Source organism: Gopherus flavomarginatus, chromosome 4, assembly GCF_025201925.1.
Source record: "Gopherus flavomarginatus isolate rGopFla2 chromosome 4, rGopFla2.mat.asm, whole genome shotgun sequence".
Taxonomy (NCBI): domain Eukaryota; kingdom Metazoa; phylum Chordata; order Testudines; family Testudinidae; genus Gopherus; species Gopherus flavomarginatus.
Window position 1 is genome coordinate 14,201,868 of NC_066620.1, and position 19,461 is coordinate 14,221,328.

The following is a 19,461-nucleotide window of genomic DNA, read 5'->3' on the forward strand; positions in this document are numbered from 1 at the left end:
CGGTGAAAGTTTATTCTTTTCTCCTAACCACACCAATGCCTTAATCAAGTACTGGATGCAGTTACTTCCATGTAAAACCATCTTGTACCAAAAGAAAGGAGAACTGTCTGGTAGGACAGAGGAAGATAAAATGTTTTAATAATTGTGCTTAGTTTACATGGCACTTGTTAAGTAAAGGATCCTGTACTAACCTTCGTCATTGAGACAGAAACTCTGTTTTGTATATCCCAGGAGAAGTGGAGTCACTTCCAGTAGTGCTGAAAATCATTCTTAGCCGCCTACTCTCCCTGGCTCTGCTTTTTCTGATCACAAATATTAGCTCCTACATTAGGATGAGAGAGATTGATAGGAACTGGTATTTTGAGCAAATCAGCTTTTGTCCTTTAGAAATGGTCTTTAAAGGCTCTTGTTAATGTGTTTAATTTGATCTGTAAATGAATTCTGCAAGTAACAGCTAAATTGGTGATACATTTTCTTTCAAGGTGGAAGATACGGTAATATTTACATGCGTAGGTTTCAGTGTGGGTTCTAATGTGGGCACTGGCTTCATGGCTGCTGGTGAGTTGTGCTCTGTGGTGCCCATTCTTGTACAGAGATTTTCAGAAAGATGGATTTCTACCTAACAATGAACAACAAAATATTTGAGAGAGAGCTTTATAACTGTAGTGCATTTATTATGTATTTAATGTATTTATAACATTAGAAGCAGGCATGTACTTTTTAATTATCATGACAGAGTAATTATTCATTTCTCATATCAACATTAACTCTAGAGATGATCTTATTCAGGTGAAAGAGAAAGAGGGCCATGGAGCATGGCAGTGAAATACACAGTGGAAAGTTGCAAATGGAGTGATGGTAACATTACTCAGCTTATCCTAGAAAATTATCACTCCATCACTGAATGTGTATTTTTTTGCCACTTACTGAATTTTTGGCTACCCAGATATACTCGGAGTCAAAAATGGATGTATCAGTGTCTTCTTGCTAGGATAATTAGGGCATAAAATCATTGGTCCAAAACCCAGTGAAGTCAATGGGAATCTTTCCATTGACGTCAGGCCCAAATCTGAATGCTAGTTAAATGCAGGATGAAGATTAGAATGATTAAATAAGATATGGAAAATAAAGGCAATAACGCAACATGAGATCCTTAGAAAAAGATAGTGTCCATTTTATTTGGCCTAGAATGGATTTTAAAAATCAAATTACTGAAATTGTATATTAAAAACATTACTAAGGCCAGATCCTGCATAGATTTAGGTATGTTTTATAACTCTGCACATGTAAGTAGTCCCATCCACTACTCACATAATTAAAGTTATGAACTAACTTTGCAGGATGGGGACCCAAGTGTTTAAGTATAAATGTTGCATTTTTAAAAGAGTAATATATATTCATGTAAGACCCTCCCCGACTATCTTCAGCTGCACTATTTTGGAATGCCATCATTGTGTTGGATTTCTGAAAGGAGGTTGATCTCCATATATTGTTACGTTTACACACAGTTGTAATTTTACACAGTCAGATCAATGAAAACATGTAATCATTTTTTTTTTGAGTCTGAAGGGAGTGGATAGACATGTACTGAAATGTATCAGTGCTTTGGTTTAGATGGGGGTTTTCAATTATCTCTGAGTAACAAGAAGTGTGCAAGTGAGAAATTGTTATACTCTTCAGAAAAAAAAAAACCAAAACCCTGGTTGAAATCCTGGCCTCACTGAAGACAATGGGGAATCTCCCATTTCTATTTCAACTCTTGTCTGCAATGACTTATTAGCAAGGTGATTCAACTTAACAGGACATATAGACTCATAGACTTAAGGTCAGAAGGGACCATTATGGTCCTAGTCTGACCTCCTGCACAATGCAGGCCACAGAATCTCACCCACCCAGTCCTGTAACAAATCCCTAACCTATGTCTGAGTTATTGAAGTCCTCAAATCATGGTTTAAAGACCTCAAGGTGCAGAGAATCCTCCAGCAAGTGACCCATGCCCCATGCTGCAGAGGAAGGCAAAAAGCCTCCAGGGCCTCTGCCAATCTGCCTTGGAGGAAAATTCCTTCCCGACTCCAAATATAGCGATCAGTTAAACCCTGAGCATGTGGGCAAGACTCACCAGCCAGCACCCAGGAAAGAATTCTCTGTAGTAACTGAGATCCCACTCCATCTAACATCTCATCACAGACCACTGGGCCTATTTACCTGCTAATAATCAAAGATCAATTAATTGCCAGAATTAGGCTATCCCATCATACCATCCCCCCCATAAACTTATCAAGCTTAGTCTTGAAGCCAGATATGTCTTTTGCCCCCACTACTCTCCTTGGAAAATCCTTCCAGATTCTGTTGCATCTTTGCTTTTTCTGCAAAACCTATGTACAGCAAGTCTTGTTATTTTCTTATCTGTATTCCTTGGGGCTGCCTGTTTCTACAATTACAATTTGAATAGAATGTGAACCATTTTCCAATAAAAAAAAATAGAATTTCACATCAAGATGGAAATGTAATGAAAGAGGGATTTTTAGAGACATAACAGAAGGAACATCCTGGAGAATTGGTAAAAGGCTCCCAATCTGATCTATATTTCTACACATCAGACATTAAAACAGGTATTTGATAAAAAAAAAAAAAGATTCACAAAGTCATACATTTTTATGGCCAGAAGGACTCATTGTGATACTCTTGTCTGACCTCCTGCATAACATGGGCCATGGGATAATGGACTTTTTTTTAAATCTTATATCTATTAGAGATTCCAGGATCTTGCAACAGCTGTAAACGGACTCATACAAAGAGGTAGAAGAGGGATACATTTCTATATGCCCCCAAGCATTCTTTGATTTTGATCCTAGGTAATAAATACAGAGCTCTGGTTCTTGACAAGTGATGCTGTATCTCATGTTGGCCTTTTGACAATACATGGAGAGAAGAAACTATAGCATTCAGCACTGCAAAGTGTTACTCAACATTACAACAGCTTGTAAAATACTAAAACCACCAGAAGTTTCAAAAGTAGCTAGTGATTTTGGATGCTTCAACTATTGGATGTCCAACATGGTGCCTGATTATCAGAGTGTGGGTGTTCTGTGTGTTCTGAATATCAGATCGTTTTAAGTTGCGTCAAATTGAGATCCATCCAAAAACTCCAAGGAACTCAAAAGCAGCAGTCACTTTTGAAAACGTAGGCCCAATTATACTACAGTGTGTTTAATCTTTGTAGTGTTGAATAATTTATGTCTTAAAACAAGAGAATACTGCTAAAAGTTAGTTCATTGATTACAAAATTTTGCTTGATTTTTGTGCCATGATGCAGTCTTACTCCAATGGAGATTCACAATGAAGGTATAATGATAACTTAATTTAAGATGATGATTTATCTCCTGAGAAATGCATAGCTGTTGTAAAACTGTCTGCCAGATACTTCCTGAGTACTATCCTTCACAAGCCCTTATTTATCACAGTTATATTTGCATGCATACCCTCTCTTCACATTTGCCATTTGTCATTGAGATAGCAAATTACATTCATCAGAATCCATTCATTCCCCTAGGATCGCTGAATACAGGATTATCTTGGCTGTGTCAGCGGCCCTATGACTGGTAGCAGTGAAAAATGGAGGTCGTGTTCAGATATTTCAAACATGCATCTTCAAGGGGCAGTGGGTATTAAGCTGAAAACGATTAATGGCACTTATGTCATCATATTTGTGTGGCATAAAACTGAATTCTGTAGATTGATGGATATCTTGGTAAAAACAAATCCATTTTTAAAGTACTATCTTGCCTCTTTAGTGATGAGTTTCAGTTGCCATCAGAATAAATAAACTGAGATGTTTCCTTAAGCACTGGGTAGCTTTACAGGTTTGTTTCTTCTTCAGTTACGGAGCAACTTTTAACTGTTGACCAAAGAGCAGACATGCAGTGCGTTTAACAACCAATGAGTTTATAATCTGGCTTTGTTAGCAGTACATGCTATCATCATGTATTTTGCAGCATCCACACTGCAACAAGGCCACTGCAGCAAGTAATTCGTGCCTTGTATGTTACATTTAAAAACTGGAAGTGATCATAGGATAAACAATAGGAGGAGCTGGGGTTTTTTTTTAATTCCTTGTTTGTTTCAGTCTTGTGATCATATGCAGTAACAGATAGCTAGGACAAGCAAGCTTTTATTTGCAACCAACTTGCAAATTTGCTCAGGAATTACCATTATTTTGATTTTTAGCTATCTCTATTTGAAATCCAGATTGCTTCTTTTGAATGTTTGGAAAGCTGCTGTAGTTGAATGACAAATGATTCATTAACAAAAATAAAGCGAATAACAGCACAGTTAGGCGTCAGAAGAGAATGCTGTACATACACTTGAATATAGAGTACAGTAAACGGGGGAAAGGAGAAAATACTGAAAACATGCAATGTGCTGTCTAGAGGGAAACACACTTTCGATGTAAAGACAAACAGTATGATTTAGAGAAGGGATTTGTAATGGATTTGCTCAATGAAATTACGCATTGAAATAATGTGCCAGATTAAAAATTGATGGTATTAAGTGAAACTGTATTTCTTTATATCAGGTCTAAATTTAGTCTTCTATGTTTCAGTTCCCCTTGTACATGAATCTCAAGGCCTCTTTCAGAAGCACCTTGGTTCAAGGGATAAAATATAGGATTGGGATTAAGGAGACCTGGGTTCTACTGCTATTCTGCTGTTAGCATTTTTTGTGATTGTGAGCAAGTTATGTAACCACTCTGTGCCAGAGTTACACCATACATTTAATCAGATTGTATTGCATACCCGTGTTTGAGATCTATGGTAAAAAGAACCCCGAATGGAAAATGGGGGTGTTATTCATCTGCTTTAAAATGTACCATACATTTATGTCAGAATAATTATTGATGGTACATGCGATACCCACAAGAGAGTTAATTTGTTCTTTGCGTGATTTGGGTAAAAGGATCCCTGCCCTCAGGATTACTGGTGAGCCAGTGAGGGCTGTTTTGACAATGTTTTTGACAATGTTACATTTATCTTGATTTCGTGTCTCAGTGCATCACCGCTGCATATCCTGTTAGAGTGTCTAAACTTCGCAATAATCAGTACTCCTATCTAAATGCTGTTGTTTCTGTTAATCTTTTAAACTCATAATAAACATCAGGTGATTGTTTTGCCTTTGGTCTCTTAATTACTTTTCACTCCAGGAAGAATTAAATTCATAAACTAGAATATCAGGCCACTAATAATATTGCTTTGTGGGTATTTTTGTCTTAAATAAGAAGTTACTTCCTCACAGCTAGTCTTCTACAGCTATTTGCTTCTGGGGTGAAATGATAGTGCTAAATGTATACCATTATTAGAGCAATGCAAACTCTGCAGTTCCACCCAGGCAGGAGGGGTGGAATATGGGTTCTCACCTCACGTTCAAAGAACCCCCAAACTCAAAATGGTGAACCACAAAACCAATATGTTTTGCTTTAAAAGCATAAATATTTGTGTAGAAAGCAAGAGCGTTGAAGGGTGACCCAGGCATTGGCCTGTGTTTGCCTAAAATTTACCTGTCCTTGGTTTTCCTGAAACTCAATACACTTTTTATTTATTCATAGATTCATAGACTCTAGAACTGGAAGGGACCTCGAGAGGTCATCGAGTCCAGTCCCCTGCCCTCATGGCAGGACCAAATACTGTCTAGACCATCCCTGATAGACATTTATCTAACCTACTCTTAAATATCTCCAGAGATGGAGATTCCACAACCTCCCTAGGCAATTTATTCCAGTGTTTAACTACCCTGACAGTTAGGGACTTTTTCCTAATATCCAACCTAAATCTCCCTTACTGCAGTTGAAGCCCATTGCTTCTTGTTCTATCATTAGAGGCTAAGGTGAACAAGTTTTCTCCCTCCTCCTGATGACACCCTTTTAGATACCTGAAAACTGCTATCATGTCCCCTCTCAGTCTTCTCTTTTCCAAACTAAATAAACCCAATTCTTTCAGCCTTCCTTCATAGGTCATGTTCTCAAGACCTTTAATCATTCTTGCTGCTCTTCTCTGGACCCTCTCCAATTTTTCCACATCTTTCTTGAAATGCGGTGCCCAGAACTGGACACAATACTCCAGTTGAGGCCTACCCAGCACAGAGTAGAGCGGAAGAATGACTTCTCGTGTCTTGTTTACAACACATCTGTTAATGCATCCCAGAATCACGTTTGCTTTTTTTGCAACAGTATCACACTGTTGACTCATATTTAGCTTGTGGTCCACTATGATCCCTAGATCTCTTTCTGCTATACTCCTTCCTAGACAGTCTCTTCCCATTCTGTATGTGTGAAACTGATTGTTCCTTCCTAAGTGGAGCACTTTGCATTTGTCTTTATTGAACTTCATCCGGTTTACCTCAGACCATTTCTCCAATTTGTCCAGATCATTTTGAATTTTGACCCTGTCCTCCAAAGCAGGTGCAATCCCTCCCAGTTTGGTATTGTCCGCAACCTTTTGCTTGAAAGGTTTGTGAACCTTAGTAAACCTGGGCTTGGATTTCAGGTTTGTAATGAAACCTGAAAGGAGGTGAGTTTCATTATGGAAAGTTGCACACCGTTCATCAGTAGTCAAATTCCCACCCATATTGAGGGTCAGTATGATGCCTATGCACCACTTAAATCCTATTTCAAGGACTTAAGGGGTGTACAACAGGGGTGCTAGAAGGGGGGAAGGGCTGGGCCCTGTGACTTTTTACTTGTCGTAAGGACAAGTGGAGGAGGGAGGAGGCAGAGAGGAGTGAGCAGGGGGGCAGGGCCTCAGGGGAAGAGGTGGAGCAGGTGCAGAATGGGCCATTGTTGGGTGCCGATGGGCATAGGGTGACCAGACAGCAAGTGTGAAAATCAGGACTGTCCCTATAAAATCAGGACATCTGGTCACCCTAGATGGGCCCCACCACACACACATTTGTAGGGAGCTTTCAGCGCTCCTGGTGCAGAACCCTTGTGTTTGGCCATGAACACCTGGGTGAAGTTCTATCCAAGAGCAGTTCTGTGGTTGTAACAATGATATCATGAGTACAGAAGCAAGCAGACAGAAAGACATGAAAGGAGATTGCCTTTACTGAAACACAAATACTAGCTGTTCATAGGTACAAATCAATAACAAAATAGAAGGCAGAGTTTGACACAAAGGACAAACTGAAGATGTGGTTCAGATCTAGACCTTGATCCATTCAATTTTGGAAAAGGAGTGTGAATCAATGGTTCTAGTCTTGGCCAAATATACACATCGATTCTGAAGTGTGGTGCAGTATGCAAGTCCTCATTTCATTAAGTCCTTCCTTTAAGAAACCCCTTCTTTTTGTTGTCCAGTCTACTGTCTAATAACTGACGATACATACTCAGGCTAGTTTTAATCTAGCTAGCTCAGGGAACAACTGTGAAGAAAAGCATAGCATAGGCCTCAATGCACAAACGCAGCATGGACCCTGGGTACCTACTTGGCTCACTAGCCCACTCTGAGCCCTGCACTGTGCCATCTTCACTGCTGTTGTTACCTGTGCTAGCTGAAGGTAGACTAGTCCCCGCACAGCTTTTGCTATGTAGACATACTCTTTTAGAAAGGCAAGTAAGTATTATTATCCCCATTTCTCAGATGGGGAAACTCAGAAAAATGATCGGCTGGAGGCCACAGCACAATAGCTGAAATTAAAACTGAGATGTTCTACAATTTAGAATGTATCTAACTACTTACATAGCCCTCATCACTTTAATAGCTGAGTTCTTCCCATACATTATAAGATGACTATGCTCACACATGCATGAGCTCTCTCTCGAGCTCCATGTAGCAGGCTCTAAGCAGTTTGAGGTGTAGTTTTATTTCTTTATTAATCTGTGAGAAAGGGGGTGCCATTGTGGGAAAGCCTCGTGAACATGTGGGTGTTGCATTTAATGCTGAATGCAGTTAGGCTTGTGGTCATTCTTATTTCTTCAGCCAGTGAGTTCTGTGTTCTTGGTGCTACTTCTGTGAAGTTTCTGCTGCCCGTGGTCACAAGCGTGGCTCTGTTTGTCAGCAGTAGCATTCCTTCCATGGAATGCAGCTGTCATGGGAAATCATGGTCCCAGAGAGGAAGAATAGGCCAGTGGTAACAGCACTACATTTGACTAGACTAGATGACTTACCAAGGCCCCTTCCAGTGGTACATTTCTATGATTCTAAGTGGCCAGGCTACAATTCATGTTCTAATGTCACTGGAACACAGTGACTCTTTTAAAAGGGAAGAATAGCCTTCTGAGTAAAGCACTAGACTGGGAATCAGGAGATCTCTGTTCAGTTTCCAGCTCTTCCTTTGTGACCATGGGTAGTTACTTCGTGTCTCTGTATCGCATTTCCACATCTGTAAAATGGGGATAATAATCCTTCTTTTCTCTCAGCCTTTGTGTCTCTTGTATATTGAAACTGTAATTTATTTGGGGCAGGGATTATTTTTATGTGTATGTACAGTGTACAATAGGACCTGATTTGGTTGGAGCCACAAGACCCCACCGTAATATAATTAATACTAAATATATACACTAAAATGCACAGAGCCCTCTCTTTAAAACTGTGCATGAAAAGGGGGTTGGATATATAGGTACAATTCTGCAATACCCCAAAGAAAATATCAGATTAATGCTGGTATTGACTGACACCATACCACAAGAGACAGCTACAAATAATGTTGTGGCTGGAGGCCATGATTAATGAATAGACCTGAGTACAATAAATGAAAGGTGGCCAGATGCCCCATTTTTTACTGGAAAGTCCAGTCGAAAAGGCGACCTGACGACAGTGTCCAGTCAGATCTACTGACCGGAACCCTCAAAGTCCAATTACTGTGGATGGGGGTGGTAGGGAGGCGCTGAGTCATCACCCAGGCTGGCCCCTACTCAGCCAGGGCCACCTCCTACCTGCATCAGGTGGCTGCAGCTCTCAGCCCCGGCTTTGCAGGCAAGTCCCTCCTGACTCACACAGGGAGGGGGGTGAGGGGAAAAGCAGTGAATGACAGACGGAGGGGGAAAGAGGAACGAATGGGGGCAGGGCTTCAGGGCAGGAATGGGGCCTTGGGGGAAGAAGCAGGGCAGGAGTGAGGCCCGGGGCGGAAGAGTAGGTTCTGGCACTCCTGCTGGAGTGTCCAGTTTTTAAATATTACAAAGTTGGGAACCCTAAATAAGTGCCTTCCTTAGACCTGCAGAAAAGGCCTGGTAAGTAAAGAACTCTTCTGCCCACCCCAGGTCCTATTGCTACCTGACAATTGCGGGTCCCGGAGAGGGAAGAAGGAGCTTCTGGTTGCCCCAGGCTCCTGCTTCTTCCTGGCCCTGTGTGGGAGTCCAGGGAAACACAAATCCCTTGCTTAGCAGCAAGCTGGGCATCAGGAGCTGTGTTACTGCTAAACACTTTCTTGCAGGGGCCAGGGAAGAGCAGGCATGTGATCTCTCCTCAGAGCAGTGCATCAGAAAGAAGTTATCATTGCAGGGCCACCCAGAGGATTCAGGAGGCCTGGGGCAAAGCAATTTCGGGGGCCCCTTCCATAAAAAAAATTGCAATACTATATTCTCGTGGGGGGCCCCTGCGGGGCCCATGGCAAATTGCCCCACTTGCTCCCCCCCACGGGCGCCCCTGGGAAAAATAAACCTTCCGCCTCTCAACACAAACCCAGTTTGGAGAAAACTTCTTTACAAGGTGTCACTGATTCTCAGTATCAGCTAGTGATAAAAGGCACTAAAGCTCATTAAAAGGGTTGGACAAATATTTTCCATCAAAACTTTTTTTGGATCGAAAACTAGGAGTTTTTAAAAAGCAGAAAAAAATCATGGACAATGTCTGCTTTCCTTCAAAATTTGTTGTGTTTTTTTTAATTGAAAAGCTGAAATTAGTCTGCCAAAACCTGAACATGGTTTGAGGTTTCAGAAGTATGTGGTCAAATATTTGCTGCTTGCTGTGTTTGATTGTTTAAAGAAACAATAAAAAAATTCTGCTTAAAAAAATCAAAAACTTTTGAACTACCTCAGCTTGTGACCAAACGCCTGAACCCATCCAGTCAGAGATTTTTCCAGGTTTCTGATACTCGGCTGGCTTCCTTGACTCATCTCTGCCTCCATAACTTTGGGTTCATTTAGGTTAGAACATAAGAACAGCCATACTGGGTCAAACCAAAGGTCCATCCAGCCCAGTATTCTGTCTACCGACAATGGCCAATGCCAAGTGCCCCAGAGGGAGTGAACTTAACAGGTAATGATCAAGTGATCTCTCTCCTGCCATCCATCACCACCCTCTGACAAACAGAGGCTAGGGACACCATTCCTTACCAGTCCTGGCTAATAGCCATTAATGGACTTAACCTCCATGCATTTATCTGTTTCCTAAAGACTGGCTCCATGGGGTCCCTCACAAACTGAAGACGGTTACTGTGGGTTTGTCTTTAGTATAGCTTATGTACATACTCCATGAGCTGAGCATTTTAGCTTGTTCCAGATTCTGGGATGAGCCTATGTTGTCAAAACTGAAATGCTCAAAATAGCACATGCATGTGAATGGACACAGGGTGCTAAAATTAAATTACCCCAGGGGTTCTCAAACTGGAGGTCGGGACCCCTCAGGGGGGTCACGAGGTTATTACTGGAGGCCGTGAGCTGTCAGCCTCCACCTCAAACCCTGCTTTGCCTCCAGCCTTTATAATAGTGTTAAATATATAAAAAAGTGTTTTCAATTTATAAGGGGGGGGGGTCACACTCAGAGGTTTGCTATGTGAAAGGAGTCACCAGGACAAAAGTTTGAGAACCACTGAATTAACCCCTCTGACGCCTCAGGGAATGCAGGGGAGGGGGAGGTCTCCCTTGATAGGGTTGGGCAGGATATTGCTCTTCTCATGTGATCCCTCTCCCAGTGGCTAATTTTAAATGAAGCTACCCCCCCGACATGAATCTCCCTATGACACTGAAATTAAATATATACTATAATTTGGCATTTGAGAAGTGAAAGGGATGGTAGTCCTAGTGGAAAAGCTAATAGCTTGGCTCTTCTGCAAGCCTCAAACTGCTGAATGAGCTTTAGGGTAGGGAAGGCTGTGACTCCCAAACAGCCTGGCCCTGCCTCCTATCCAACCTCCACCCACTTCCTGCCGCCCCCTCAGAATCCACAACCCATCCTGTTCCTTGTCCCCTCACCATCCCACAGAGACCCCACCACCACCCTGGGACCCCCACCCCTGCTCCCTGTCCCCTGACTGCCCCGACCCTTATCCATCCCCCCACTGAGTCCTGACAGAGCCCCCGGAACGCCCACAATCCAACCCCCCCATTCCCTGTCCACTGACTGCCACCCCAGTCTCTGCCCCCAACTGTCCCCAGGACTCCCTGGCCTTTATCCAACCCCCCTGTCCCCAGCCTTTTACCCCCGGCTCCCTCCTCGCCCAGAGCTCAGTGCGTCGCTGAACAGCTGCAGCGTGTTTCCAGTGAGCATCCTGAGCTCCACTCTTCTCAGAGCCATGTGGTAAGGCGGCGGGGCTACGAGTTCCAGTGGAGCCCTGAGCTTCCTCCGTTCAGCTGGAGCTTGCAGCACCGCCCCCTGACCATGTGGCTCTGAGCGGGGCAGGGCTCAGGAGCCCCACCGGAGCCACGCTGCAGCGCTGTCCGGGGAAGCTGCTTGATACGCTAAGGTTCCAGGAGAGAGGCGGAGGCGGGGGTAAGGGGCCAGGGCGGGCGCCTCGGCCATTCTCTTGGGGGCCCCTGCGGAGCCTGGGGCCTGGGGCAAATTGCCCCACTTGCCCCCCCTTCTGGGTGGCCCTGTATCACTGCAAGCTCACAAGGCAGTGTGACCATCAACCAGACGGTGAAACTCACTAGACACAAAGTGCTTTCAAATTCACATTGGAAACAAAACTAAATACATAGGATACAGTATTCCTTCCCGCCAGCTTCAAATTATGATCATCTTAGATGTTATATGTAGATATAGTCAGTTAAACATTTTCAATGTGATTTTTAAGTTCACTGTGTCATTCTAATAAAGTACCTGGTCTTAATGTCTGGCTCAGGATTCAGTCCAGTGTAAAACAGTTTCAGACTTCTAAGTAACACAGGGCCTAGAAGGCTGCAGATCATGTATCAGGTGCAGCTAACCAAATCAGAAGAAAGGAATGCCTCTCAACCTTAAAGGGTGCCTGTCAAGTAGCATAGGTTCTCAACGAAAAAAAATCATATGGTCCATAGCCTGGATCTGTAAAGCTGCCTGCTAAGCAAACGACTCATGCAATTTAACTCTGCCTCCTGTGATGCAGGGCTCTTAATTTTTGGGTTCTTTTGATCCACCTATTCACAGCTGTGCAGGGAGCAGAATTTAATCATGCTCTGAGAGGGGAAGGGTGCATCCAAGACTAGCGTTCAGAACAGAGCTGTCGATCAAGGATGAGCCTGAATAACCTCAAGTTGCAACCCCGTTAAACCCTTTCCTCAATTGAGTGGTATTCATTCAGCTGTGGAAGTGCTGGCACCTGCAATAAGACATTGGTGATTCTCTGAGCGTACCTAGTAGAGTCCCTCAATATTATTTCTCTTCCTTCCATGAAGGGGCAGCATGAAATATCTAATCAAGTTGGCATTCCACAGTCACAAGAGAGAAGATTTGCCCTTTAGAATAAGGAGTAGCAAACTCAAATGCAGGTCCCAAAAGTCCTGCTGAGCTTTTATGAGTCAGCAGCCAAGTGATTTTATGCTGGATTAAACCTTTTCTTGATGTGGTTGGAATGGAAGTGGTGAGGACAAGGGTTACTTTCCATAGCTAATTTCAAATTATTTTAGCTGGGTATGTCAGATAAAATATTCAGTGACTGGCAGGATGCTAGAATTTGGTTTAATTTCAGATTTACTATCTGCCAACACATGCCATTCAATCAGATAAACACAGGTTTCGAGCTGTCATCACAGCATTTTTATGCATACTTAAAAACAGGACACTTTTTTTCACACACTGAGAAGAAATTGAGCAGGTTTATAAATAGAGTTTGTACAGTGAGGACACTGGAAACGTTCCACCAGTTTGAAAGATACTGCCATTTCCAGAGAGATGCCTTGTTTTTAGAGCATTACATTAGAAAGACTAGAATCCTTCCAGATCATGGAATATTTTAAGGGTGTCAACTGTGTACAGGGGGAAAAAATAGAGAGCGAGCATATAATAAAGCCAAAATAAAATAAAGTAATGTGACTGTATGTGGACTGCATAACAGATTAGACGCACGGAGACCACCATAGACTTCTGTGTGCATGACTGAAATTCATTCTCTGATTGTTAAGTGCTTGTAGACACAGGGCTTTATTAGACTGACTATCCCCGCCCTTAGGTCATACCCATCACTATAGTATCCGAGTACCTGGTCCAATAAGCCCTGGAGGTGAAGGTAGAATATGATGATGTAGGATAGCCTGACGATCGCTGGGGAAATCAACTTTTACAATCAATATAAATTAAGGAAATGAAGCATAAAACACTGATCCTGCAAACACACAGCCTTCACTTTGCACTTGTGAGTAGCCCCATTAACTTCAGTGGAACTACTCCCGTGGATAAAGCGAAGCACCTATGTAAATATTTGCTCGATTGGGGCCTTCCATTCTAAAACATTGCATCATTGCCCCTCTGACCTGAGCAGTTAGCTAATATTCAGTCCCTTCAGGATTATTTCCATTAGGAGAAACTGAAGTTACAAATCAAGTGTTTCTCTGGTGCAATCTTGTTTATTTACAAAGTGTATGCACCAAGTCCTGTTTCTCTGAATACAATAGAAACAAACAATAGCTGACAGTTTCCTTGCTCAGAAATGCTCTGTTGTGCCTCCCCAGCACACACTGTGCTCAAGAAGCTCTGACTCTCTGCTTCCTGTCGTCCCACTCACGGGTTTCTCCAGGCTTTCTGCTGGCTTTTGACTCTAACACGCGCAGCCTACAAAACCAGTGTCCTAGCCCTGTGCTTTCCATCAGGGAAATCCATGCTAATCTACCTAGGTTAGCTCTGACCTCCATGCAGCCAAGTGCCTTGGTTGCTAGCCACCCATTTCCAGCTGTCTCACTACTTAAAGGGGCTTCATTGTGCCTTTCGTTGAGCCTACGAGTGGTTTGCACATTTACTTGAATAAGGGCTGTGATTCTCTTTGATGCAAAGATTCACTCACTGGTAGCCATTACCACTGTCCAGCATAACATTCTTCCATCATTTTTTTTGGCACTTTCACTCCACGGTAAATAGATTTTGCTCTACGTGGAGGAATGAAAGGGTGGATTTCTCTGCATTGAGATAGGAGAGTTGTCTGTGAGTATTTGAGGACAGGATCTGGCCCTTAAGTTCTACCAAGAAGCTGCTTTTCTGAAAGGGCAAGATTTTCTAGTAAGGATTAGGAGGAGTTTTTTCATGTTGACGGTTCTTTGTTGTTCCTGAGCTGCACAATGACCCTAGCTCCCCATTCACCATCAGGGGAAGTCAGTGTGTGCACCTGTCGGAGTGGGAGGAGTGGGGCAGCTTTAAACTGTGGTGAGGTCTCCATAAGGAACTTGTCAGCATAGTCACTGGATCCTCATTGCTCTGATCTTTCTGGCTAGCAACACTTGCTTTTGTGGAAAAGCTGGCTGGGTGCAGGCTGGACATGTGTTGGGTACGTGTGTTGCATCCCTGTTGTAGGCTATCTTTCTGCTGCTGGGGCTCTGTGCCCTGGATCAAGCTGACTGGTACAAACATAAGCAAAGGTTGAATTGAGCCTCCTGCAATGTTTCAGTATTTAGTTATTGCTCTTTCTGTGTGTGTGTGTGTGTGTGTGTGTGTGTGTGTGTCTCTCTCTCTCTTTGAAAGAAACCTTTTCACATATAATGATCTCCCAGGCAATTTATTTTTAAAAGGTGGCAGGTACTGCACACATTATGTGTTATAGTGCCATTTATATGCTTGGCCTCACTGACTATATGGCGTATTAAATATTTTATTTACCCTGTGTGCTGCTTGTTCTGTAAACAGCTTGTGTTTTTGTTGCATTTCTGGCTATATTATACAGAGAGTAAATAGTTTCATGTAAATTAAAACCACACAAAAGCTTTTCAAGCCATCCTAAAATGCTAAACAGTTTTGCAAATATGTTTGTTGGGCAAAGATTGAATAAAGAGCTCTTTGCTTACCCATTTATTCTATTATACTCCTGCTAGACACCCCTTGTGTGACTCTTCCATCAAACACTGCATCTAGGTACTCAGCTGGAATTAGGGTGACCAGATGTCCCGATTTGCTAGGGACAGTCCTGATTTTGGGGTCTTTTTCTTATATAGGCTTCTCTTAGCCCCCAACCCCTTCTCGATTTTTCACACTTGTTGTCTGGTCACCCTAGCTGGAATGCCAGAGCACGTTTATACCATGCTCAGAGGTGGTTTGCATAAACAATAGGCATTTAACAAAGATCACAGTAGTGAACTGCAATTAAAAATGGTGTTTTGTATATTACAATACAGCTCATACAGTAAACACAAAACACAATGTTTTTCCACTTAGCTGGCATACAAAATGTCAGTTCAAACATTTCTGTGCTGTTATTAAATATTATTCTTAATATTGATAATTACTCTAGTTTCACTGTGAATAATTTTGTTTCTTACAGATGGATCGTGTCATCTTCTGTGTCTTTTTGGAGGTCGACTACAAAATTTTCAAGAAGAAAATGAGCGAATATTTCCCCACAGGTATGTGCAGTCATTAGCTGCCTTCTGACTTTCATAAATCGGGCAGTAAAAAGAGAGCAGTTGGCATCTTCTGGCCATGCCACAGCAAAAACTAAAACGTTAACTTTCTTTCAAGATCGACTACATATCCAGGCCCCAATCCTGCGAATACATATGCATGTGCTTAACTTTTGAAATCAATGGAACTACTCCCGGTAGCGAAGATCGGAACATGCAAAAATGTATTTGTAAGACAGGAGCCTAACCCTGTGATATTGAGAATTGGTTGTTTCCACATCTCTGCTGTTTCTGTCTCCAGTCATTAAAACTAGTTTTATAGCACCAAACACTGACTTCAAGAAGGAAATAATTTACACTAATGTAAATGAGGGAAGAATAAGGCTGGCTGTGTTTATGGCTTTTTCGTGTGCTGTGTCCATGTTTGCTCTTCATTAATGAGGCTGGTACGATTTCATTGTGACTGAAAAAATATCACAGGGGCTAAAACCTGAATGAGAACTTAAAGTTTGAGCTGTCCCTGTACCAAAATGAATCAGAGGAAAGGCAGCTCTCTGGAGCACTTAGGGAATGTTAGTAATTTGTCTTGTGTCTCAGTCTCCTCTTTGTAATGTAAGAAAACCTAATGGATAGTAAATGAAAAAAACCAAAACAACTCAGAGTAACTGATTTATTTTTATTGTGTGCATCATTAGAGATTTGTATTTGTTTTATTTTTCAACCCTACCTTGCTTCTTTTCTTTTTATTGCTTGTACAATGCTTTAGCCTTTCTGTTGGATTGCTTCTTCTGAGGGATGTTCTTGCCTATGCCTAGTGTTCAGATTCTAGCAGCCCGATCCTCCTGAATTACACGTTCACCCACTATAAGACCCCTTTATACTGCCAGGTTGATGTAAAGGGGCCACAGAGTAAATGAGAATCAGGCCTCAGGTGGCTCATGAGGATCTTAGCTGCTTTTTGGCTATCCAGAAAGTCACAGTGGCCAAACGTGGTTTTTTCCCCCAGTCTGGGCTTGTGTCAAGGAAATTGTGACCTTTCTGCCCGATCTCACTATTCTTGTAGATGCCTCTGTCACCTTCTGATTCAATTATTGCAGTGATCTCTCAGGAAGGCTACAGTTGAAGACCCCCTGAGTACTTCAGCTAGCACAGACTGTGGCTATCCACTTTCTTAGCAATATACTGTGTCTGGAGTATATTATGCGTGCGCTCCAAAGACTGCAGTAGCTTCTAATTCATTCAGTGTGTTACTCTTTGGCAGTGTTGCCCAGTGGATAGGAGAGTAGATTTGGTCTCAGGAGATCTGTGTTCTGTTGCTGGCTGTGATATTAAGCAAACCACTCCCCCTCCTTGCAGAGCGTAGGTATCTAAGAGAGAACTTCAGGGCCTCATACTCAGAGGAGAAAAGGAATGGAATTTGCTTCCACCTTGATCTGACACGGCTGACTTTGTTGACTTCCTGAGCGTACTGCAAGGCAGAGGTGACAAGTAACTGTGGATTGGGGGCGGGAGGGCATGCAATTGAAAGGTTCTGTGGGGGCATGTGACCGTCACACACATTGCCTCTGCCTCTTCCCGCCCCCCACCCCCCTCCGAAATGTGATATGCATGTAGACATACAGTAGCAACTACCTCCTCCTGCTCCCTGTCCTGTGGCTGGCCAGCCCCTTGCAGAGCTTGCAGGCATCCCTCCTTGCCTGAACTATCCTCAGTCCATTTAGCAAGTGTTCAAAACAAGACCCACAAAAGGGGCAACACAGTTGGGATGTACAGTACCCACCCTCCTTGCCCCATCAGGGTGGATGGTGAAGATGCTTGGGGCTGGCTCCTCTGTTAGCAAGAAGGTTGGAGAATTATCAGTCACTTTTTGTTGGAGGGGGGGAACGTGACACCCCCAAACTGCCTTCTCCTTAATAGGCACATTGTAGGCTGCTGCTGCTTCAGTGCACCCCCAGCAGCAGAAGAGTCCACCTCCTCTTTCTCGCTGCCTCCCCCAGCCTGCTCTCCTCACTCGCCCTCGGGGTTTTCAGGCTGCATGGGGCTCCACCTGAGCTGCTTGGCACTAAGCACTACGTCGCAGCTCCTGTACCTGATCTTGAAGATGCTTCCCTGACTCACCTCAGTGGGCTGGCTGCAAAACGGGCACCAGGAAACGCTGGGATCCAGCAGTAGGGAAGGAGAACCAGCTCCATGTAGGGGGCGAGATGGAGAGCTCAGCCCACAACTAGCCATCCTCCTGCTTCCTCCCTCCCCACGCTGCATGGACACACGGTGAGTGCTGCCAGAGCCCCTTACTGCTGGGCATCCCAGTAAGAGGCAGCCTGAGAAATCGGGGGGGCACATGACCCTACGTGCCCTCCCCCCATGCGTTGCCCCTGCTGCAAGGCCCGTATGGCACTCATTCTTTTGGAACAGTAAGGGGTTTCCATTTGGGTGGCTATAGTTGGGGTGCAGTGGCTTTTATTGCCCTTTTGACACATTAAATTGATTATCTGCTGTACATGGACTTGAATTACTTAGGTGCATGGGAAGGTGTTTATGAGCTTATTGTATAAAGTAAACTGAAGATGGGGAAGACCCCCTCCCCAAAGGTTCAGTGCTGCAGGCAGCTGAGCTCTGCTGGAGAGGTATGGATAGACAAAGGTTAAGCTCAGCACCTGTGCAGGGTGCCTTCCACAGAGGGCCAGATCTTCACTCAGCACTCACAAGTGGGGACAGATTTTCAGAAGCCCTCCAGGCCCATTTTTAAAAGGAGATTCAGACAGACCAAGATTTTCAAAAGTGACTGGTGATTCTGAGTGCTTCAGTTTTGGGGTCCCCAACTTGAGATGCCTTAAAAGGCGGCAGGGATGATTTTCAGAAAGAGCAGTGCATCTACCTTCTGTAAAGGAGGTACTTTAAAGTGTTTCAAGTTCGGCACATAAAATCATCAGTTTTGAAAATGTTCGCCCTAGCAAGAGATGAAGGATTGCCCAGAGGTTAGGGCATTAGCCTGGGACTTGGGAGACTTGGATTCAATTCTAGCCAGCCTGTGCGCCTTGGGTAAGTCACTTAGGGTGAGATTTTTAGAAGTATTTAGGTGCCTGGTTCCCAATTAAATCAATGAGAATGAGGTGCCTAAATACCTTTAAAACTGGCCATTAGTCTCTTTGAGCCTCAGTTTCCTACCCACAGATCTCTGACCCAGCCAAGTTGTACATGTGCAGAGAAGTAGGCAGAGCCTAAGTATGGACAGTGACCACACTGCAGTAGCCACTGAGCAATTCCATTCCCAATAGCTCTGTGCCCTACCCCTAAACAGAGTCAGTAACACCACTTCCTCCACTCTTGTACGTAGCAGGGGGGTTGCCAGCCAGCAGCAGTGGAAAGAGTGCCTATCTTAACATTCCTTCAGGCGGGACCTCCCTAGCTGACTTCCAGGCTGAGAGAAAGAGAGAGAAGAGACCTGCTGTGGAAGGGTGCAACTGAATCCACCATGACACCTTCACAAATGTCTTTTGAGGAGTACAATGAACCCCTGCAGCTGCTGACCCCTCTGTAGCTTCCCCTGTGATGGCAGCTGTGAGTTATTTTGACACCCCCCTAGATTATGAGCCTTCAGGTCTCACTGGAGGTAGAGGGGAAGGGGAATCAGGATTCACAGAGAGCTAGAAAGGTCATACTGGAGGGAATATGGTTAGCTCTCTAAGCCGTCTAGGAAATTTGACCATGAAGCAGATGTGCAGCCATCAAAG

The 19,461-nt window shown here is 43.5% G+C and overlaps 1 protein-coding gene across 4 annotated transcripts in view; it reads left to right on the plus strand.

Annotated features, from left to right (window-relative positions):
- Positions 1-19,461, plus strand: part of MACROD2 (mono-ADP ribosylhydrolase 2) — a 1,364,702-nt gene that overhangs the window by 1,220,093 nt on the left and 125,148 nt on the right. For all 4 annotated transcript variants that reach the window (XM_050952172.1, XM_050952173.1, XM_050952171.1 and 1 more), the window contains one exon: positions 15,649-15,729. In XM_050952172.1, the coding sequence (XP_050808129.1) occupies positions 15,649-15,729 (81 nt within the window). The remainder of the gene's footprint in view (positions 1-15,648; positions 15,730-19,461) is intronic.